Raw genomic sequence first — 25277 nt, forward strand, 5'->3', positions numbered from 1 at the left:
TTGGTAAAAAGTAGTTTCAATACTGGTATTTCAATAAGATCCCCTTTCATTGCTTCTCTTTACCCCTTTGCACTTTGTAAAGCAGCACACAAGGGGTCTTGGAGAGAAACAAAAAGATGTTCACAGTCTTGTCTCTACCATAGCGGGTAACTGGGGAAAATACAAAGAGTGGGTTTTTTTCTGTTAAAACATGTGCAGAGTAAAGCATTTTGCTTGAGGTGAAACTTCTAACAGATGGGAACCCCAAGAAATGCTGTTCAGGCTGTAAACTTTGCACTTGCGCCAGACAATTTTGTTTCTTCACCTAGTGCTCATTTACTGTAATCCCACTCTGTATATATGGTTCCTTTCTAAACAGGAGAAAGAAAGCAAACAGGGTGGGCCAAAGTCCATTTCTAGTCTTGCCAAAATGACTCATGTGCCACGACTTGTGAGGAGTTCGTTTGGATATACCCCAATATACATGGAAGCAGTGCGTGCCCCTCTGTGCTTCCTTTCTTTATAAAGGTTAAACATCTCAAGGTGTGTTCAAAGTAGGGAAAAGAAACTGTGGAAGGTACTAGCAATTTCATTATGGGGGACACCTTACCTACAACCACCATATTGACATGCTGCCTTTGAACCATGGCAACCCTGCCTCATCTTCAGACTGTTATTCTGGCAGTGTTTTGGGATATTTGAAATGTGCTGACAGTCATTTTCTGTTGTGCTGGCCTGGTTTAATAGGCAGTATGTGTCATAAGTATGGGTCAGCCCTCATAAATATGCCTCTCTTGGCATTTCACAATTGTCTGCGAAGGTGTTGCTCAACTGGAGTCCCAGCCCTGCAGCCATGATGTATAGAGGTGTTGAATCTCCTGAATCAGATGTGGGCCCTTAGGCAATTCTGACTGCGGCAAAACTGTGTTCAAACTAGTGCAGCTCCTGCTGCTGAATGATGATATCCTTTTTGACATCCCTTACAGATGTTTCCAAGAGCTGTGTTTTATTTGTGCATCAACAAATGATCTGATATTTGCTAAGGGTTTGAATCCAGCCATTGAAGAATAATAAATGACTGTTTAGGTTGAGCTGAAATTTTGCAGCCTGATTCAGTTACAGTGGTGACTCACTTAGAGTCGGTTCTCACATGATTCACAAAGTGTATGGGTGACTCAACCCACAAATTTACTTAGCTCCCATGTTATTTTCCCTCTCAGTGAAAAAAATTGGTTATAATAAATAATCACAGCAAACTTTGACTTACCCTGAGGTAAAATAAATGTGCGTGTTGAAAAACTGCATATTTGTAATAATAAATTATTTAGTGAGGTGAGGATGAAATAATAGGATGTAGAAATCGTTAAACAAGAAAGAAATGTGACATGCATTTTTGATTGATTTTGTTGCATGGCAGATGTAAATAAAGGAAGAATAGTTATTTTTATCTGATGGAGGTGCTCAGAGAAGCTGTTTTGACAGTGTCCATACTTATTGCTATAGCCAGCCAATTTGTTCTCTGAAATAAGTAGTTTTAGATATGTCCATGTCTGCGTCAGACATTTTAAAGTGATGTCAATTCAGAAAGTGTGAGATACCTAGGTTCTGAAAACTGGGTCTTCGTAGGATGTCTTAGGCTAGTCACCCCAAGTCCTGAAGTACCTGAAGTTGTGTGTCTGAAAAATCTTGACTGAGTTCCTCTACAATATTAAATTCACAGAGATAAGAAATTCTGTCCCAACAGGAGCTATAAGATACTAAGTTTTTCTCCAAAAGATGCAGCTGCTATCAGTGTTCCGTAAGCATATGCACAGGCACATTGCTGTAGTGTAAATACAGTCTAAATTACTATGAGTTTAGAGTTAGCTGGAGACATCAGCGTATCCTTTTTTGGGTTATCCCAAAAGGATGTAAATATCTAGGTAACTACATACCTCTGAGCTTCGTAGCACTGAGTGACTAATCACCCTCCCTTTCATAAATGAAACAACAAAGAATCTGAAAAATGAAGAAATTCTGCCATGTCAGCTGACTTGGTCATTAAAAAGGTCATTAGCAAGCAGGAATGTTTCTTTACCTCACAGATACCAAATGTCAATAATATCCATAAATTAAACTTTAAAAGTCCGTATTTTGTAGGGATTAAGTTACAGGGAAAAAATAATGCATGTTTTGAAAGATTAAGGTGAGAATTCTGAATACTTTGGAAAGACAGTTCTTTTGCAGATTGTGTCACTGGTTTGAGGAAACCTCAGCATGGTTTAGGTATGGCAAGAAATTTGTGAGAAATAAAATGGATGGCACTGGCAAACTCCCCAAAACCAAGGGACATAAATGATTGCCCTGAGAAATTAGGAACAGCGACAGGATTAAAAATATGCAGCTAAAGGACTTCTGTGCTAGTGAGAGAAGAAAGAAAAGGCTAAGAAATAACCGTGGAGTGTCACATGCTGAACTACTGCAATGCAAAGTCCAGTGAAGCATTTTTGTGGTATGCAGAATGCCACTCTTTTATCACAAAGTTTGCCAAGCAGCCACAAGGCAAACCTTGTTTCAGACCTCTTTGTAGAGAGTGAACCAAATGCACATGTTAATTTGAACTTTCCCTCAGCTAAAGGAGAAGGTAAAAGGATGGCTTTGTGCTCAAAGCACAGAACCGGGATTTATTTATTCTTGGTTCTGCCACAGTCTCCTTGTGCAACCCGAGGCCAAGTTATTAATCTCTTCATGCCACGGTCTCCCCATTTGTAAAATACAGTTGATGGTACATATGTCACAATGGGCGTTTGAGGCTAAATTCTTTAACGTTTGTAAAGTGTTTTGGGACATAATACTGGGAAGGACAAATTACTAAATGTTGCAATGCTACATGCAGGGTTATGCTAATTAGTGCATTTTTAGGCACTGATTCCTTACTGTATGTAGACTAATACCGCAAGCTGGTCCAATTTTAGTCTATGATACCTTTGACCTCACTGGTTCTGGGATTGATCTGGAACAGAATAATTTATTTCCCATTTGGTGGTTGTGGTAATTGATGAAATAAAAATTCCCTAGACTGCCCCTTAGAATATCCTGAGTTTACTGTTATCTTAGGCTGTGCAAGCTGGCCTTTCAAAAAGCCTGATTTTTGGAGGCATAGTCTAACAGCTTATGCATGGAATAGACACACTGCCAGTGAGAGAATCTACAAAAGGAAGGCTCATCCTTACAGATAGATATTGGCAGAAGTCAAAGACCTGCCATGAACTGGCTCATTTCATAAGCATTTCCCATCAAACGCAGTAACCTCTTTGCACATGTCACCTGTGACCAGGTGGTGTGGTGTGTTGCCATGAGCAAATGTATCTTTTGATAGGTAAACCACAGCTACGTTTTTCTAAACAATTATTTTTTTAGTATTTCTAAATGTGTTTTCTTGACAGCACTGCTGGTAGATCATGTATGGAGTATCATTAATTATCATGTATAACATGTCTGTTCTCCCTCTTATTGCTGAGCTCCCATGTAAATACCCATGTGGTTCTTTGCTGCTATGGGACTGTCACAGCAGATGCTTTTGCTTTTTCTATTGCTGTAAACAAGCTGTTGTGACTGATACTTCTTTTCACCATATGTCCTGAACACTCCCAGTTCATAGTTATATGTCATTTCGAGGATGCTTTGTAGGGTGTGTATGCCTCCACCCCATTTCAAAATCAATGTAACTCTCAATGGATTGACTAATGACTGCAAGGTGTTACTTAGCATGCTGGTTTTGGCTGACAGTGCTACTAAACGAACAGTTGTTTGCTTAACATGTGTTTCATGGTTCCCATGTGAAGTAACTTTTACTGACAAACTGAACATGCCAATGGCTTCAGGTTTGCTAGTAAGCATTTATCTGACATGCTGCTTAGACCAAAAAGAAGTATGACCCCAAGTTGTCCTGAATATTGGTGATTTTGCCCTGTTCCTTAGCCATATCCTATGTTTGTATTGTCCTCGCACATTTTGTTATGCTGATCTCATCATCACTACATCCATCATGAATCTGTAGAGTAGGAGTGGGTGGTGGTAACTAAAGAAAACTGTAATGTACCTGTAAGAGTGTTGTGCTGATGCAGTTTATAAGATGTTGCAATTCTGTACCACCATGAGGAACAGGGACTGATGTCACATTTTCTTTCATTTGTTTTCATTTATGTTCTTGGGTTAGAACCATTCTCAACCCTCTTCATGGAATAGGATATGCAGCACCAAAGAGAAATTGCTTGTGCACAGCAAACGTATCTGCTTGTTATTACAGTGGGTGGACATGCCTTATTATTCACCTGTGACGTGTTGACCTTCCAGAAGGTCTACCTGGCATTTCAGTAATAGCATATGTGATGGTACAGTATTGAGTGTGGTCAGGAATGGTGTCTCTACTAATCATTTTAATGAAAGCAATCATTTGGAAGTGAACAGAAACTGAATTTAAATTGTAAACATGAAAGAAGTTAAACTACAGGAAATAGCATTCTTTGAGCATCTCTCTCATCTGACTCTTTAGGTTTCTATATTAGATGGTTGTCTGCACCTATGTCATATGTGCTGCATTGCTGGATTATCCTCACAATGTAATGTATTGCTATTGGGAATATAGCTGGTGTGAAAGACTTTTATTTTCTTGGTAACTGGTGGAATTGTTCATGTTCCCTTTAGCAAATCGCATGCTAGCTCTTACTTTGTTAGATATATGGCAGCAAGCTGTGTGATTATAGTTACGTAGCCAAGGGAGGGTGTTGTATAATTGTTCTCTTGAGGTTAGTACAGATGTCTACATGCAAATTTTTGTAGCTCCACAGTGGCAGGGGCAAGGCTTATTTGTGTGCATATAATGCAGCTTCTCAAACATCTGTCCTTTTTGCTAACAGAACAGTGTAAGTTACAGTTCCTGCTCTTTTTCTGCTCATATATGTAAAGTCCTTTAATTCTGGAACTTGGAGCTGAGAGAACCACTGTTTCAGCTAACATTGGCTGTGCCCTTCTCTTCACCTCTCACTCTGAGGGTATGATTGAAGATCCCGTGTGTGTTAATTTCTGTATTCAAATCTTCCATGAGTCAAGAAAAAGATAAAAAGAGCCTGATGTAACTGTATCAATGTGTAACATAGTCCCTGTGGAGAGAAAAAGATTATTGACGTTGTCTTTGCTACAGATGGATGTCTGTAATGAATGTCCACATAATTTCTTTTACTCTTTGTGTGAGTATCAGCAACTTAGAAGCACTTTGTGAGGTTTTTTTTTAGTATACACAGCTGGATCTTCTATATGGTATCTGGCCATAGTGCTGTCATTTGTGATGAGGGCAGGTCTTAGTGATGGGTTGTTATTTGGACTGTGCTTGTGAGTGTGGTCCTGTGTTTATATGTTATTTTTATGTTAAAGAGAGAATGTCTGTAAAAACAGCCTGATGAAGTTGTTGCAGAGAGGAGTATGTTTGCACCGCATGTTGTCTGAATCAAATCATTGCTTTATAATGTGTTGGATTATGAAAGTATTTTGATTTAGTAACTGCTTTCTTGTTCTTACATACACCTGATGGCCAAGTTTCTTCTTCAGCAGAGTACTGAACAATGTTTGTTTTGGTTGTGGTAGGCCTTCTTTTGCAGCAGTTTGCTGTGATGCTGACACAGGCAAATCATTGGAGTGTGTATGATTGCCCCCATTGCCGTGGGCGCAGGATGTTCTGTTTTCCTTTGCTCCTTTTTTCAAGTTTCATAGGATAAGGACTGTATGCTACTTCTTACATTTATGCATCAGTTTGAGCATCTGTGATGACATGCTGTTGGTCTTTCATAGTCACTGTGCTCCTTTGTTACAAAGCTATTCCTGAGTCTTTCCCATTCACAGTTGGATGTTGTGGTAGGTGATCTTTTATCTCCAGGTACCTTTGAAAACTGCATGGTATCACCTGGCAGTGCATGGTTTTTTCTTATTTTTCTTCTTGCCACAACTCGCATCTGCCTAAAGTAAACGTGCCAAACTGGCTTTACTCTTGGAAGAAATAATAGTTCTATGGATTGCTTTGCTTTGATTAAAAGGAAAGTAACGTTTTCTTGGCTACATAGCATTTTATATATCCGCAAAGTCCATTTTTACATGAGCATTTATTATTTCTTTGGCTCCTGAAATAAAATATATTCTGTAGGATTTCCAAGGTCTCTGTAAACTCTGGAACCTGAAACAATTTGATGAAGTGGACCATTTTTTTCTCAGTAGGCTTTTTCCCTGTCTTTCACAATGAATAGTACCATGGTCTGGTGAGGGGCAGAATTTAATGTGTGCGGTAGGGGAAGAGTGGCTCAGCAGAAATGATGCTTACCTCTTTCTTTCAGATTGGCATGTTTTGCCATATGTTTGGGATAGAAATAGTCTTTGTCTGCTTCAGAAAATGCTTAGCATTAAGGATTTGACAAATGTCCACCTTCTTTCAGAGTTTGTGCTGTTGCTGATCATCATTGCATAGCACAGTCCCCACCACCTGTAAGCTAGGTCTTATGAAGACCTGTCAAAGGTACCATTCCCTAGAATTTAATGTTGGCTTGAGAAACAGAAGGGAAAACTCTTAATTATTGTTTTTTGGGGGGCTTTTTGCATTCCCAAAGTGCTTTTTGCATTCTCGGAATATCTTACTATTGCCTTCGTGATGACTTCCCTTTTATTTCTAGTTATTTATTCTTCAGGTCATTTCAGATGCGATTACTGTAAGCAAGTGCTTTTCAAGAAACTGTGTTTTTGCCTGCCTATATGGCATAATGCTTCTTGTTTGCACAGCACAAATAAATTGAGGTGGTTTCCTTTTACGTTAGCTATCTGTACTGCTTTTGCTGGTGTTATCCCACTAATCATGCATGTAGATTATTAACTTCTGTAAAGCTGATTGAAAAATGGTGAGAGAGTGGAGGTTTTTAGAAAATTCTTAAAAATGTTATTTCTGTTTTTCAGTTATCTTCTCACTTTTTGGACAGACTCTTATTCTTTGGTTTCATTCATATTCAGTGTTATGCTGGTTGCTGTTAACATGTTGACCTTTACCACTCACGGAAGCAAATTTGACTGCAAGGTTCAGTTTTCCCTATTGTTAGTGTGAGAAATACCCTGTATACAGCAACTGAGTTAAATGACACTGAGAAGTTAATCTCTACATTTCATAGTTACTTTTGCTGAAATAAATAATTACCTGGAGGTTATGGTTTCACAGCAGGCAACCTAACTGTAGTCAAAAGAAACTGAGATTATGTTCTTGAGTTTTTGCTTGATGTCTTTTGCTTTGTATTAAAATGTGTCATATTGAATAACATTCTATTTCTTATTCCTTACAGATAAAACGAGAAAAACCAGAAAATATACCAGATTTAAAATATTTAGTAAAAGAAAAATTTACTGCACTGGAGAGCAAGAACAGTGACTCAGATTTACAAAGGAATGAAAAATATATGTATTTTAAGGATCAACTTAAAGAGATGAGAAAACAATGTAAGTCTTATTTTAAAAAAAATAGATTCCTTGAATGCTAAATGGTAAGATGTGACTAACTGCCCTAAAATACAGAACTGCCAGTTATGGCTTAAACTGAGGTGAGTGTTCTTATTTAAAAACTTACTTAAATTGATATCTGTGTAGAAAAAAGCCAGCGTAATTACCTTGGTAGTTTTATTTAGACTCCCACAGTTCCTGCTGTGTTTGAATACAAATATCATGAAAATATTGCTTCACATCTTTTTTTTGTAAGGTGGACTTTTTCATTTGAAGAGTTTTTCATTTTTTTTCTTAATTGATAGGATCTTCTAAAAAGATTAGGTAAGCTGTTTTCATTTGTCACTTAAACAAATTGCTCCTGTTTCACAACTTTAGGTTGTGTTGCAACTCTAAGAAGACCTTTGCTTTAATCGTAGAACTATATTGTTGGAAAATGCTTACTGTGTGTGTTCTCAGGTTTACAGCTTCTATGCACGCACCCAGTAACACTGCAACTTACAAAAATGTGTTTTTCTTAATTCACGTGATTTATCAAGTGTTAAAATTTTAAGTTATTTGTGCTTGAATTACCAGAAAAGTTGGAGAGTGAACAGTTCTAGTATTTATGCAACACAAAAAAATTGTATGCTTTTATTGCCCTGCACATATAACAGCTATTAACATATCACTCTGATTACTGTTGGCAGGAAAGTTCATGGGCTCTAACACTATTTGTGCTGTTCTTCCCCAATCATGATTATGTTTTGAAATTATATTATTCTGCTTGCTGTCCCTTGACCCCTGTACGTATTCCCTCCCACCCTACATTTTGATTTCAACATAAACTGGTATCTCAGGAACTTCAGGAGTCATAGATTAATGATTTATACCATTGGAAAATTATATACTGGATGCTCTCCTGTAGCTCTCCTTGAGTTTTGTTTTTTTGGAGCCTTATCCAAAACCCACTGAAACAAGTGGAAAGAATTTCCCTGCTGACTTCACTGGACTTTGGATTACTTCCCTATAGAGATTTACGAAGTGTGAGGACATGCTTGACAAGGTGAATTTTAGATCTGATATCTCAAGACTCCCTAGGATTAGAGCTTGAGGGCTTAATATATTTGTTTCCCATCTTTATGGTTTTTAAGATTTTGGATTTGAGTATTAGCACTGATCTCTGAGTTTAATAGAGCTCTTGGCACTACTCTAAGAATGAACATACCAAGTTGCAGACCACAAAACAGTGTAATTTTCACTCCCTGCATAACCATAAAATTACTACGGCCCCACCATTATGTTGTAATTCCTAATTTCCAGGTGTTTGTAACTGAGAAGATAAAATCTTGATAACTGACTTTGGATTTACTTTCCACCCTGTAACTGCCTGAGGAAGGGGTGTATGCCCTAGTAATGCATTCAGCTTAGGCTATGGGACTAAGTTCTAACTGGCAGACCTATTGAAAAAAACCCAAATTAAATAAGGACAATAAGAATTATTCTTTAAAAAAAAAAAAATGGGGACATCATTCTGCTACTACTGCCTGAAATCCAGATTTGTCTTATTAGCCACTTGGACTTTTCTTTTGGTTGTGCACAGAGGTCAGACTGTGCCCCAAATGAAATGCATGATGATGTTGAATGGACTGCTGTGTTCAGTACGCGGACTATTGATCAACTGGAACAGCTTGGGTTTTGTAGAATTCATGATGTTGTTGATGAGGTAAATCCATCACATTTGCTCCTATCGCAGCATTTATTGCAATTTAAAAGGTTGAATGGAAAGTTGTTAGCTTTCACAAACAGTCTTGGATGCAATATGATGACCATGTATTCAAATAAACAGTCTGGTGCAGCCCACCTTCTTTTAGAATCATAGGATCATAGAATCGTTTAGGTTGGAAAAGACCTTTAAGATCATTGAGTCCAACCGTCAAACCAACACCACCATGCCCACTAAACCATGTCCTGAAGTGCCTTGTCTACACGTTTTTTGAATACCTCCAGGGATGGTGACTCCACCACCTCCCTGGGCAGCCTGTTCCAATGCCTGACAACCCTTTCAGTAAAGAAATTTTTCCTAATATCCAATCTAAACCTTCCGTGGTGCAACTTGAGGCCATTTCCTCTCGTCCTGTCACTTGTTAATTGGGAAAGGAGACCAAAACCCACCTCACTACAACCTCCTTTCAGGTAGTTGTAGAGAGCGATAAGGTCTCCCCTCAGCCTCCTTTTCTCCAGGCTAAACAACCCCAGTTCCCTCAGCTGCTCCTCCAAATTTGAAATGGAAAACTAAATGCCACCTCAGGTCTGCAGATAGAAAACAGGTGGAAAATTCAAAGTTAAATTTTTCAAAGCAAGCACAATTCTGCTGCCTTAAACTTGCATCAGTGTTGTGTCTTCTGCCTAAATAATCTGTGGATCCACCATAAATTCACTTTCCTACTTTACTTTCCTCTTCAAAAGGCTCTTTTACCAGGAAGGCTCCCAGAAATTCTTGAGTAATCACGGGTGACTGAAGATCAGTGGAGTCTGTTTATATTCACATATGTAAATTTGCTTCTATATGATACAGTGACCTGGAACCAGTCAGACTGTCCAGTTCTCTAGTTATTGTAGTTAAGTGATCTTCTTGCCATTACCCTTATCCTCCCTCTCTCCTTTTGTGTGTTTTCTCACTCGTACCTAGCCTTTAAAAAGACCCATGGAATTGAATATCACAAATTTATTCACAAGCTTAAAGATGACGGATACCCACATTCTTACAGGATCAGGGCCTCTGGTCTTAACATTGTTGTGAGAGGCTAAACTGACACGTGGACTCCATCTGGTATAAAAAGCCTCTTCTCATTGTTGAGCTCTATGTAGTAAATTACTATGCTGAGATGTGTAATTGAGCACTGTCAATACTATCTAACATATCACATATGCCATGTAGAAAGTACTGCAAAGAAAGAGTGGACTCAGAGGCAGTAATTTCTGGGTTGCAATACCAGCTGAGCTGAAGGTTCATAAAATCTGTAAAAGACATCTACTAGTTTTGATAAATTGGTGATTTACCCTACAGCACATTGTGTGTATGTGTTATTTTTTTTTCTTTTGTAAGGAGAACATTAAGGTCACCCTGTTAAATACTCAGCAGCCATGCTTAAGTCAAGCCATCTCTATATTCTTTAGCTTCTCCTGTATGAGTTGTGATTTCAAAAGCATGAGTCCTACAATACTGGTCCCATAATACAGCATATTACGTGTCTGCAAATTTTGGGACACACTTGAAAACTACTTGGTGTGAGTTACGCATATCGATAACTTCATCAACAGCTACCTGGTTAGTATTTTGTTTTCAACTATTAGTCTTGCCAGGTTTGGGCACAACTTAGTGCATAGCTCCTGGCCTGTTTCAAGCACATATATACAGTATGGTCCAATTTTTAGCTCTTTCCTGGGATTTGGTTTTATTGCTAAATCAGATAAAATACAAAAACTCCAGCCAGGTTTTCTCAGAGGGGCTTTCCTGGAGTTTTCTTTTGTCCCAGCCTTTTCTATCTCAAAGAAGCACATCGGGTAGATGCTAAAATGATTTGCCTTTCATGATGAGTTACCTTTAATTATTACACACCTTCTATGCAGAATTTGACATTCGTATTCTAGAATAGCTGAACAAGGAAACATTATATTCCCACATGGTCTTGCTACTTAGAAATTAACTAGGATTTGAAGGAGAAAAACTTTCTTGGCACAGTTTTTAGGTACGGTGCAGAGTGTGAAGCAGTTAAATATAACCTTATTTTAACAGAAAATTAAGAAAGCTAATACATTATCTCTCTTGATACCTGCTGCCACAGTGATGAAAGGGAGCTGCATGGTTGTTTCCTGCCACCTGACAGGTGACATGCAGTGCAGTAGGTAGCTCTAATACTCAGGGAGGAGAATGGCGCTGTATCACCTTCAGATTGTCCTCTTCTCTGGGCAGTTCTGCGGGAAGGAGACCTTCTTAGCTTTGAACTTTAGCGGCAGCTAAGGTGCAGAAATGAAATTGGGAAGGTGCATGTCTGTGGCAGTAAGAATGATATCGTGCCTCAGAGAAGTTTCTGTTCTGCTCATCTTTCAGACAGTTTGCAGGCATTTTCCATCAATCTGTGAGCGTTTATTATGCAGCTACTTTAGCTGGAATTTGTGCAAAATGATGCAAAATCTCCACCTCTGATGATATTTGTCAAAACACTGTCAGACAGATTTTATGTGAATAGCAAGTGATTTTTCTGAAGTCTGTTTTCAGAATTATCTTACATTCCTAAGTTCCCACTTCTTATTTTCAATGGAAAACATTTCATTTTTCTGCTCAAACCTGCTTAGAATGTAAACAGTAGAAAAGAATTGTTGATTAATTTTTTTTAGTATTATTTTATTTTAGCTATTTTGTGTACCCCCAAAGGGCTGCATTATATTTTCCAAATAATTGAGCACTTGGAGGGATATTGACTAAATCTGCTAATATCAGAAAGTTCTAAATTATTGCATGTGTGGTTTATAAGGAAGACTTTTTGTGACCTTAACCCTACATAACTGATGCTCTCCTTACACATAAGGGTCCTGGATGTGCAAAGTGCTTAGTGATCTCCTTTTGATTAAATGAAATGCTTAAGCAAGTTGCTTAAATTAAATTGCATGAGTAGGTCCTTTGAAATGAGTGAGATTGCTGGCATGTTTCACTTCCTTATTGGAGTATAACCACAGTACAGAACCTTGCAGGACTGAGCCCATAGGAACTAAGTCATGATTACTGCAGGAATTGTAACTTTGCGTTTTGTATCTTCTGTAAATTTAAAATCCCACCTTCTGTTTAAAGTGTATTACCAAGTCTTTTTATTTCATGCCAGTATATATATATCAAAGGCATCTTCTGGCACAGAGTATGAGAATTTTGCCTTCACAAAATGAAAGTAAGATCTGTCTTTAATGTCTATGTATCGGTTTAAATTTCTGATACTCTGTGAAAAGAGCTAATCAGAAGGTATAATCTCTACTGCTGTGACCCTAGCTGCCACTGCTGTATTTGCTGAAGGTTATTTAGTTTCACATTCAGTGCACAAAGTATGACAGGTTTCATAGCCCTTTTATAGCAGCTAATAACATGCACTTTGGAATCCTTGATAACTACAGCCTGTACGAACACCTAACAGATGCATGCTTCAGTAGTCATTTTGTAGAAAGTGGTAAGATTTGAGTGAAGGACAATATTGCTGGTTATGCCAAACAATTTAAGGAGTGAATCTGGTAAATGTAGGAAAGATAATATTTTTTTGATAGGTAACAAATCATTTTGAGACGCAATAGTAGTTCAGGCAACTTTTGTCATAGGAAACTAGTCATTGTAATGTACTTTGGAAAGTAGCAACACTGCAGCTGTAAAGCTCTTCCTTGCCCTCTCCACTGAAGAAAAACAATCTCAGAGGTTCTGAAAGGAAAAAGTATGTATCGTGATTTAACATTTTACTAGGACAGATTTATAGTAGTTACCAATAAGCAAATATTTTGAAAAGAGAAGGTTTAAAATTTAATATTTAATGTTCAAGTAGACACCACTATGCCCTGTTGATACATGTATTTTAAGCCATGCATATGCTGAGAAATAATGATGTAAAAAAATGCTATTTTAGATGCAGTTTGGGGTAGAAAAAATGACACTGTGAAAGGAATTATCTTTAAATTCATAAAACAGTCTATCTGGAGATACCAGGAAAGACTGAAGTCTTTGATTTGCTTTTAGTAGGATAAGAAAACAAGCTGCAACAAGACACTGTGTAGTATAATGCTTTACAAGTTTCATCCAATTAATCCTCACAACATCACACGGAGGTAGGCAAGTTAATTTTATTCCTCACCATATAACAGAGGTGAAACTTGAGTAAATAGTTGAAGTTACTTGTGTGGAGTCGCATAACTGATTTGCAGATCTGGGTTTCTCTTCCATTGTACTTAACTTCTTAGTTGGTCTATTTTCATCTTTATACTTAGAATGGGTTGGCAGAGGATCAGCTGAAAAATAACGTCAGTGTATTTTTCTTTGTATCTTCAATATAAAATAATAATAATAATTTAAAATCCCTTTACTGGCTAATTATGGGAAAACAACTTCAGCACAAAAGTTGCAAATTCTGACTGAAAGTGGGATTGGTATTATGACATTCAGTGGTGTGTGTGGGATACGCACTTGTCCTGGTTTCAGCTGGGATAGAGTTAACTGTCTTCCTAGTAGCTGGTACAGTGCTGTGTTTTGAGTTCAGTATGTGAAGAATGTTGATAACACTGATGTTTTCAGTTGTTGCTCAGTAGTGTTTAGACTAATGTCAAGGATTTTTCAGCTTCTCATGCCCAGCCAGTGAGAAAGCTGGAGGGGCACAAGAAGTTGGCACAGGACACAGCCAGGGCACCTGACCCAAACTGGCCAACGGTGTATTCCGTACCATGTAGACGTCCCATCTAGTATAGGAACGGGGAAGTGGTGGCAGGGATTGGCCGCTCGGGGACTGGCGGGGTGTCGGTCGGCGGGTGGTGAGCAATTGCACTGCGCATCATTTGTACATTCCAATCCTTTCATTATTTCTGTTGTCATTTTATTAGTGTTATCATTATCATTATTAGTTTCTTCTTTTTCTGTTCTATTAAACCGTTCTTATCTCAACCCACGGGTTTTGCTTCTTTTCCTGATTTTCTCCCCCATCCCACTGGGTGGGGGGGAGTGAGTGAGCGGCTGCGTGGTGTTCAGTTGCTGGCTGGGGTTAAACCACGACAGCACTTTTCGTTTATGTAAAATTCCTTATAGACAGCCCGTTGACTAGTAAAGAAATGAAAGATGATCTAGCACTTAGGAAGGTTGCTTGAAGTTTAGGAGACCTCGGTTTAGTTCTTTGCTTTGTTACAGTCGTCTTGTATTAGATCAAGTCATTTAGGTTCCGAACAGATCACTGGGAGTTAGGTGCCTAAAATCTTTGTGGGTCTGAACCTAATACCTATGTCTGAAATTCAGCTATGTATCTATTGTGTTTATAGACTGTGCAAGGAGAGACTAATGAACGTAGACTGGCTCATATCCATGCTGCTCTGGGCTAGTACACTATGGAGGAAAGTACCCATGTCCGCTCTGCACTGCAAAACACTCAATTGCCCTGCTTCTCTTGAGGCACTAAACCATCATTATTATTTTTTGTGATTTTTTTTCAGTTCAAAGAGCTGGAAATCATAACATAACTGTGTTTTAGTCTGCCAGAGTAATGTTTTCATGGCATGATACTGAGGGAGCAAATTGCAGCCCCTGAGGAGTGACATGAATATGTTTAGAGGCGTTTGTGTGAATGAGATCTGACTTTTGGGTAGGGTTAAAGGACTACCCTGAGAGAGAAACTTGGCATGGTTTTGTGCTTTTGGGACTGTCCTGTCTGAATATTTTCTGGAAGGAACTAGTTGGCTTGCTCAGGAGTGAGCTAGCCCACTTGTAGTTTTGAAGAATTAAAAGATCAGGGCCTGGGAGTGAAATGGAATGAGTTAAAGTGATGATGATTATGTCTGACATACAAACCCTCTATTTCACAGAGTTACTGGAAAGAGAAACAAGCTAGAGAAACAAACTAGATACACGGGATGCTCAAATACTATAGCAATGGGAGCTATACAGTACCTAAGATGAATACCCAAATTGCAATATTACTATCACAGCAAGGACAAAGTGTCCTTGCTAGTTTGCAAAGAAGGACCAACTCTAGAATGAATGAAACCGTCAAAACTTTCTTTTGCAATCTGGGACAATTTTTCCAGGTCAAAAATTAGCTATGTTGATAGGATAACAGGCAGAAGCTTGCATTAACAATAATTCTGTTAGTGGATTAAAGAAGAACATAATTGCCAATGGATCTGGTGAGGGTTTCTTGGATGAAATGATTGCCTTTCTAATGTTATTGATCAAAATAAGTTTCTTGCTTTTGCATTTAGAACTCTGATGTGGAATTTGTAGTTAAAAAGAAAGAGGAATCAACCCACCCCCTCAAACAGCCCTTCTCCATTTTAAGTAACCTGGAGTATAGGAGACCTGGTTTTCAGTCTCAGTGATTTAAAATCAGAACTTGACTGACTCTTGGCCTACAAGGTGATTGTCCTGTAGCTCTGGAATCAGTCTCCCTCTCTCTCTGTTCAGTGTGTATTTAACTATATATAAAAAGGGAAACAACTGCAGAAGGAAATAGAGAGACAGTGACCCTTTAGCACTATAGTAAAGGCAGTCAGCTGAGGGAGGTATCTAAATCAGAAAGACCATCAGACGTAGGTCTCTCCTTTTATAAGTATCTGCCCTTCCAATCAGTGAATACTTGAGGGTAAACTCTTTTCATCTCTTTCTGTGTCTCTCATCTGATCTATACATATATTTTAAAAAGATGTACATTTTATTGAATTGCAAAAGTCTTTGCAAAATATAATTATTGCTTTTATATCAGCCTGGCTTTCAGATCAGCACTGACTATATAAAATCTAGAAAGGAAATGGAGTGTTGCATAGAAATAATTTTTTATTATTATTATACACTTAGGGATAATACTTTGGGTAATTTATTGTTACTGTCATGGGATAATTCTGTCTTAAGTGAGCACATTGATGGCTACCAGGATGGCATTTTTACTGTTTGTAAGAACATATAGGTCAGGTAAGGAGCTTCTGGATGCTGATTCCGTTCCCTTAATGTTGCATTCAATCACATTATCTAATAAAATGCCATCTTAAAATATATTAAATTTTTCCCCTTTAATTCTGTTGGAAGAGTGATGAAAAACCTTAGAACCTTGCTCAGATGGTGAGAAATTTTCAGGCAAATCAAGCCTGTGACCAGTTTTTTGCTCATTTGTTCTTGTGCCAGCACTGCACCTTAGCTTTTATAGATGTTCTCCCTCAATGGTGTTTAGTTCAATTCAGTCAGTTCCTGTTTCTCTTGACTCTATGGTAATCCATTTGTGCAACATGGAAACTTACAAAATCTCATGTCTTGTGACCATATTTGAACTCATCAGAAATGTTTTATAAATTTCAGAGGAGTAAGAAGCATAGAGATAGATGGTAAAGCTTGCCTGTATCTGAAATTCTGAAAACTTCTATAGATGGATTATACCTTATGGAAAATTTGCTTTCTGTTAATAAAACATAAGCAATTTCACTAAGAGTTTTCATTCACTTCTTTCATGGTGTAATAGTACATACTATTTTTCTTGTAAAAATCTGAGCAGTGAAAATGCAAGAACTGCCTCTGCCAGCTCAGTACAATTTTACTTGCCATTATGTCTTTTGCATGCTATTCAGACAAATTTAAAAGATAGAGGATGGAGGAATTCCATTTTTGTGCCATGAGGTTACAGCTTAAACTTGAAGTGTGATCACAGGACAACAGGTAAAGAACAGTCCAAAGAGAAGAAAACAAAGAAAGAGGAAAGGGAGAGCATCTCAGTGTTACAATTTTTCAATTGAGATGTTCTCATTTTGAAGTTAGGATATTGAGGAGGAAGGAGGAAAATAAAGCTCAATGGAGCCTTAAACTTAGGGAACTTTGTTTTATTTACTCATTTTTTCTGTTACTTGAGTATTTGTCTTACTCCTGGAGGGACAGTAGTTTTTTTTACCCTTCCTATATGTTAATTTTAATCATTTATATGTGGGACTTTGTGCCACCAGTGTGCACAGGGATCAAAGGAAATACTACTTCAAGTAGAACTGTACTCCAAGTAATGCATTTGGATTGAGTGCCAGCACAAAAAGCATTTGAGGAAGAACAGGGAAGTAGATCTGAGATAATGCTGACTAAATAGTAATCCACCAGCGCATATCACACTGCATGGTAACTTCAGAGTACCCCAGTTCAGAGAAAGGAAAACACTTGGTGACTTTATGCTTCCTGAAACTGTTTGCCATGTAGCTCTTTGGTGTGTCCTTCAAAAGAGCTGCAGGTTGAGCTAGATCTTGCTTTGGTAAGCATCAGTGTAGCTTCTGAAATCAATGGATTTTCCCTGATCTGTACTTGCAACATGCAAGTAACATGCAAACTAGTAATGTACAGCAAGATTAATAAACATCTTCTAATTCCTTATCAGAATTTCACGTGCATTGGCTGCTTACCGTAATTTTTGGTATCCATATTGTTTCATTTCCTTCTTGAAAGCCGTAGGCACCAATAACCTCACAGTAAAGCATGATTTCTTTCCAACTTGAATTTTGTGCCTTTAAATGTACTGGAGATCTTCTTCACACTACCCCAAACCTGTTCAATAAATTGAGCTGAAATGGAGGAAGAAAGCTAGAGAAGCGCTAAAGGACTGCAACACCCATCATTTAGGTTTGTGGGCCTCAGACTGGATGCCCAAGCCCAGAGTTAAGTGCCTTAGCTCCCACAAGGAGGGTTATGGCACATCTGCGTGAACAGCTTCATTCAGTGACGAATCTATTCTGTCAGCGTAGCGTGCTTTACATCTGTACGTCAATCACAGTATTGCATAAGATAACTAAAAACCTGCCAACTATAAACTAATGCAAAGGGAATGAATCAGGGCTTTTACTGTGAGATGAGCACACATGCTTGTATTATGTAGCTGGAGAGGAAATGGACCATGGCTCTAATCTGTGGATTTGGGAATTTCAGGCGCTCAGATGATTACGGATGTTATCAGGGAGCTGAAGTGGTAATTGTGTGTACTGTCTCTCAGCGGTAACCTAAGATAGGTTGCTTTCAGTCACCATTAGCACAAAGTCAAAGAAGTCAAACACCTTCGCTGGCATTTATACTTACCCTAAAACAGCCTTGGAGCATTCAGATGTTCTGTCGCAGCTGAGGAGCGGTTTAAGTTGTCATCTTTCAGCTGTTATTGGCTCTCATTTGAGACACAGCATCTGACTTTACAAGTGTGGATAGTTTTATCATGTCTTATCATCTCAAGTATGGATGTAGATTTGTTGTGTTACCAGACTTGCCATGAACGATCTCAGGACTAAAGGCAAGTTGCTTAGCAGGTATTCCAGCAGGCACCAAAAATACCTCGTGAGGGAGAGAAGCAGTTAGTGGAGCGATAGTGAGAGTGCTTATGTTTTATATCATAGCATTGTGTCTACAGCAGTTGCCCAGGAAGTGATGCAAATGGATTCACAAATAAGCATCTAAGAAAAATCCCTTACAGGGAAGATGTCACTTTTGGCACCTCTCTGGATCCTCCAAATGCCCTGACCAGATTACTGGAGGCTGGACAAGAATACAGGAGAACATTGCTGTAGGCTTTCCTGCCTTGTGCCCTCTGTAGGGATTTGCTATTATTATTCATCATCAGAGTAAGACTGCTGGATGGGATAGACCTTACGTCTGACATCACACAGTTGCTCACAGGCATTTGAGCAACCCCTTGGTGGTAGGTTAGTCTGTAGAGGGCACTCTTTGGCCCTGTGGTTGAAACAAAATCTGCACTGTGAGCAGCTGGAAATGGAAGGGGGCTAGGAAGGATGTGAAGAGGGTGCATGACTGTGTACTCCAGTACAGCAAGGAATGGGAAACTGGGTTCTCTACATCTCCATCACCACCTTGTCTTCTTCTACGTGGATGGAGCTGTGCCTACTTTCAAGAGCCAAAGAGGGCCCAGGACAAACAATGTATTCCTTGTTACCCAGGCTGGGGCAGCTCTGGGCAAGTACAGCAGTCAGAACTTCAGATCCCTGGAGAACCTGGGAGGGGCTTATCAGTGTTAGATGCCTTCAGGGTTAGGAGGCCACTGAACAGGATTTTTCATCATTTTGGACTTTAGTGTCTGTAGTTTGCTTCAGTTCTTTGGATCCGTCCCAGACTTAAATATTCTCCCTCACTTCCTATTTGAAAGTTTATGGGTCAGTCCAAGACTTAATGAAATCAAAAGAAATCTTTCCAGGAAGGCTGTTCATCAAGATCTATCTATAAACTTCCAGTATAAACTAAGTGGCTAGTTTATAATCATATAGGAAAACAGGGAAAAAAAAGCCCTGCTTATTGCAGCATGGAAGAAGACTTCATGCAGAAAAGCTAGAGTTTTCTTTGAGGGGAAAAAATGTAAAAGCTTCCTGATTGCTTTATCAGCCTCTACAGTAAAAATAGTAATTACTGCAATTTAAGACCAATGAATAAATCACTGCATCCATTGCTTTGGTTTTTTTGTTGTTTTTTCTCCCTACAACCCAGATTAATTCTCCCTTCCTGTTCTCCAGCAGAGTTTTGTTATGCCATGTCAGATGTCTACATTAGTTGGGCTCATATTCCAGAATTCCACAAATACCTGCTCACCTAAGAAAACAGGGCTGTGCAGATAGCTTCATTGAAATCATGCCTGCATATGGGTTTTGTCACATCACAGCTATGTCATGGAAAGATATTTTCCAGCTCTGTCGTACTCTCTTTACCACTTCTCTCATTTTACCCAACTGTTCCCCAGCCTGAACCAGCATCCTTCCTCGTTTTTCTGCAGCAGCTTTCCCTTTTCACATGACGCCACAACCTCCTTCCTCCCTTCAGTGCTCCTCTTTGGCTTTCCTCCCTGCTAGCTCCTCCTTAGAAGTGTCACAGAACATGTTACCCATGATTGATGTACTTAGTTTCACTAGTGAGGCCTTCATGTCAATCTTGTTTTGTCCTGAAAAAAATACATGTAACTTCATTATCACGATAAACCGTTTGGTTCATTTACACTTGCTTTTGACTGCACAGTTACTGATATGCCAGCATGCTGCCAGCTCAGTTGTGTACACAGCACAAGCCATAATTTAGAGGAAAGTAGTGGCTATTGACCACTAACAGTACGGTTGGTGGTGTGCTAGCTATGGCTTTACATTTTTGTTAGAGTTGGAAAAACTAGTAGCTGAGTGAGTCATGAAACCCAGTGTAGCAAAATTCAGTTGTAAATGAAAGAGGAACATTTCCATATTCTTAATTTGGCTTAATTCCTGTGCCTAATGGCTGTGTATATACCATAAACATTGTGAAGGAGCAACCATGGAAACACTTGTTTTCTTGCATTGCTAAATTTACTCTGGGTTGAATATTAACACAGCGCCTGGCATTACTTTAAAAGCAAAAATAGCTAAAGCATGACTCACTATGAGTCATTTACTGCTAGTCCTGCTATACTGCCTAGAGCTTGACATTGAACAAGTTGGCAGCCTGCATTGCTACATTTTTTTCTAGGAACTTTGAACACATTTCATTCTTGTGAATTCTCTTGTGCAACAATATTAAACACAGCAATGTGTTTATTTTGCTTCCAAAGTCGAATGAATCAGAAAATGGTGAAACAAAGAGTATTTTTCTTGGAGATTCTGGAAGAGCTGGATTCTGAGAATTATTTTTTAGCTGCAATAACAAAATGATTGCATGGATGTTAAAAGTTAATTACATTTTATCCAGATTATGTAAGATATACTTTAAACATTTTAAAATATCTTTAAAAAAAAAAATTACTTGCATTTTCGGCAAAGGCATACGTGGAATCAGAAAGCTTAGCCTTCTCAGCCTTAGGTTGAGAACGTTTTCTCTTTGGTTGGCAAAGGTTTTATAATGGGAAGGCAGTCAACTCTTAAGGGGCAGACAAAACGAGGCAACTGTATTCCTATTGGCCTCTGTATTTAAAAGGCACACCCTAAATATGGTGCTTGGTATCTGACAGCAAGTAGCTTGTTGGCTGACTATGGGAATGCCTATAAAAGATCAGCTGATTTCAGTCAGATGTGAAGGGGTAATGAGAGAGGGCTGAAACCAAAAGCAACTTGCTGAGGCAACCATGTGACGATATCCTGAAATACACTGGCAGGGCCAAATATCACTCTTCAGTTTGCTAAAATTTTGGTTCCAGCCAAATGTCATTTCTAACTAAAAGCCAGTTCTTAGAGCAATAGATAAGGAAAACCTTTAATATTTTCCATAATTTTTTCTACTTAAAAAAAAATATAACTATGATGATTGAAGGAGAATCTTATGGTATCAGCACACAACCTTCTGCATGTCTTTAAAGGAGGTACCATAAATCAAATTAAAACACTAGCAATGTAAGTTCAAAACATCTACAAAAGTAAAATCCCACATACCTGGATACGGTTAAGAAGCTTGCTATGTATCTCTTCCTTTAACTACAGATGATGGAAATAGAGACTATACGGTGCATTCATCTGTACATTTAATAATACATGCTGTTGCAGGATCTTTATAAGCTAAAGCATTTTCTTTATCATCTAATCTGTTAGAACACCAACTTCAAAACTTTCTCTTGAAGTGGTTTCCCTATAAAAAAATCTCATTATGATGACTCAAGAGAGAAATAAGAATGATTAATTAAGCTTAACAGTGGCATCCTATGCATTGTCCTGATGTGCACTATTCTACTTTATTTCAACATGAATTTGTGAATAAAAGTACAGACATAACTGCACTGGAGAGACTTCTGTTTAAAACTTAAAAATGTTCAGTAAACTTAACTAAAATAAGGTTAAAGTAATTTTTCTTTAAGTTTTCCTAACAGTCATACTAAAAAATGATAGTATGTTATTTTCCTAAACCTAGAATAAAAAAATAATTGTGTTATATCAAACAGTGTAAAGTGGGACAGGGTTTTGATTTTTTTCTGTTACCTCTTTGACAGTGACCCCCAAATCACTGTTATTAAAATGGTTTCAGTAGTTACTCATGGTATATGCTCTTTAGCAATCTCTTCATAGCTACTGAATAGGCTGTACATCAGCCACACCTCCAGACATGTTATGCAGAATATAGACATGAAAATTTATGTTAGGAGTAAGACTGTGCCTTTTCAAAGACAGCTCTGTGTAGGAGGTTTTTCTGCTCTGAGGATCATCAGAAACATTGGGGCTGCCTAAGGTCTGATAACTGTTGGGCATCTCTATACACGTCGTGTAAGTTAATGCCTCTGTTAAGCTATAGCAAATTATTCCCCTCACATATGCGTGTGTTTCTGTGTATACATATACTCTGTCTCATATTGACACAGAGAATATGGGCAGGGCAGTGACATGGAGTCTTTCTCTTTAGGGCCTATCAGAAGACCTTGTGCTGAGCTCTAAATTAAGTACACAGGTGCATGGTAGTCTAGCACTGAATGTGACCTTCATTACAAAGTATTAACTGTTTTCCATAAATACATAAGAAATACTCTGTTGAACTGAAACCAATACCCTATGTTACATGTGCATCCTAAAATGACAGATGAAAACTCTCAGTTCTCAAATCACTTTCTGTTCCAGTTATGAATCCAAGATGATTTTCTTTAATATTTTCATATGACAGAACAAACAGAACACATTATGCAAAGCTGTAAATCATGCACAGTGATGAAAGAATTTATATCCACTTAACCACTACAGGCTGTGAAGATGTCCATCTTGTTGCATTCTTCTCCTGGGTCTTGAAGTGTGTTTGAGGTACAGTATAGGAACCAATATGTCTGTGAGTTGATGATAGAAGAGTGATAGGAATTTTTGACTAACAAATTGTGTTCTGTGGATATATTCAGTTTCAGCACTGCTTTTAAGAGCAAAATGGAGGCTTTTTTTTCCTCCCCCCTTCAAACTCATTTTATCAGGTACATCTAACCTGAGGAACTCTTTTTCATATATGATGGATGGCATGCTTAAATTCCTTATTCCTCATGAGTTGTGAATAATACAGTTATTACTAAGCAAATTTGCCATTACATGTAGTACTTGCATAGCATGAGCTACAGATAGCCAGAAGAAACCTGTTCTTTGTCTGTTGCACTATTTTTAATGTGACTGTACCCCTGTAGAACCAACCTTACTGACTAAGGTTGTCCTGTGATCCTTTAATCTTAAAAATAGCCCTTTTTGCTGGAGTTTGTCTGAGGTTGATTCACGAGAATAGTCATACAAGATCCAGTAGCATCATTGGACTGACTGTTAATCACTGTCACCTTTTGAGAAGAAGAGACTGAATGTTAAATTGCTCATTTCTAAACAGCTGCCAAATTCTTTTTCAAAAGCCATTAGTCTAGCAGATTTCACTGCTTCTGTTTTTTGTTTTTTCCACACTTAAAATCTATGGCAAGCCTTTTATACTTATGGTGGCAGGTGGTTTTGTGAAGTGGTTTTGTGAAAAACAGGTGTTTGCAGTTGAAAAGATCTTCCAGGTCATGAGAGTCCTTAGTCTTGGGGGAGTCAAGTCACTGAAGGCGATACGAATAGAGACATGCTTTTTACTAAGCAAGTTAGAAACTCCTGCTTTAAGGCATAACTAGCTTGCGTATTTCAGATCGACTGTGCCAGTTGAGAAGTTCAAGATACTGAAAGTTGACTTTCTGCATCAACACTGCACATTACAAAGTTAATTTCCTAAATCCACATTTAGGAATCTAAATCTGGAGCCATATTTTTAGTTCATATATAAACTCAGAGTATCTCTTTAGCTCCCTCATAGAGAAATTTGATTATCTTCTTTATTATGTTGCCCTCTGTATATCAGGGAATGTCTGCAGCTCAGGATGAGTGTTACAGACATGTGCAGACATATTGAGTTCCTCTGCCTGCGTTGTCTCTACATTTAGCCAGTTCAGTGCCATGCAAATGTGGCTAATACAAATTCTGAATCAGCACTAGCCTCCATCAGTTCACCCAAGGGAATGGGCAAAGGAGCTCTGTTTACACCTACCTATGCAGATATGCTGTCAGATTCTTCAAAATTCCAGAGAATGAAGATTGTAATTAGAACAATATGCTCATATTTCTGCTTATATAGATGTCTCTACATGTGGGTTAATTTGCTTTTACTGCTTGTTCCTCCTGAGCAGAGGTCAAGCCTCTGCTTGAGACATCAGCATGATTAATACTACACTGGATATCTAGCACAGCATCATTACTGTATTTTTTTAAGCAGGTAAAAATAGGTAGCAAGAACTGAGAAGTTTTTAATAGGCTGTGAACCTGTTGACATACCTTCTCTTTAAAGAGGAGCACACAAAAAAAGAAAACATTCTGTATGTAGGATGTATGAAGTTTATTCCAAAACTGCTTGAATAGAGTTGTTCAAAGAAAAAGATCGTGTTTGCAGTTCAGGTATTGTTTTAGACCTTAGTAAAATACTACAGAATGTGAATCAGTCGAAGGTTATCTGTGATGAGCAGGTAAACAAAAGATTTATTTCCCAATGGGTTTTTCATATGATGGTGACAAACTCCATTGCACAACAATGGTCACATTCCAAAGCTGCAACCAGGTTCTGGAGGGCTTAATTTCACAACTGCTTGCTGTGTCCTATTGCATTACAGTGACCTTTCAATAAAGAAGGGAGATTGCTGGTTTGTTTTTTTGTTTTTTTTTTTAACTTAAAAACTGAATGAGGATATAGTGCAGTGCCCTACTTCATCATAGCAAATTTTGTCCTTGACATTTTTAAATTATGTCCTCTAGTAAAGTATTCAGAAGCTTTTGTGGTTTCTAGCTTTTTATTAAACTTATAATGTGTAGATCTACTTAAGGTCTGCATTTACATTGGCAATACAGTTAACTGTGAAAAAAAGTAATTCTGATATTGAGAGACTGACATTAAAAGTATGTTTTTCTGGTGTAGCAACTTATATATCATCCTTTTGACATATCAACACAACAAAATTATTTATTGTTTAGCTTATATGTGGGGGTTTTTTTCAAGGTGAACTTCCTGAAGCCCTGATTTCTAAAAATTATTTTTAGAAAATAATTTTTTTTAGAAAAAATAGCTACAAAGCAAAAATAAAGTAATGTTAACATGATAT

The 25277-nt window shown here is 38.1% G+C and overlaps 1 protein-coding gene across 1 annotated transcript in view; it reads left to right on the forward strand.

Annotated features, from left to right (window-relative positions):
- Positions 1-25277, forward strand: part of NSMCE2 (NSE2 (MMS21) homolog, SMC5-SMC6 complex SUMO ligase) — a 134706-nt gene that overhangs the window by 56656 nt on the left and 52773 nt on the right. Inside the window, exon 4 of the mRNA XM_052787299.1 lies at positions 7329-7482. Within this exon, the coding sequence (XP_052643259.1) occupies positions 7329-7482 (154 nt within the window). The remainder of the gene's footprint in view (positions 1-7328; positions 7483-25277) is intronic.

This window comes from Harpia harpyja, chromosome 5 (genome assembly GCF_026419915.1).
Source record: "Harpia harpyja isolate bHarHar1 chromosome 5, bHarHar1 primary haplotype, whole genome shotgun sequence".
Taxonomy (NCBI): Eukaryota; Metazoa; Chordata; class Aves; order Accipitriformes; family Accipitridae; genus Harpia; species Harpia harpyja.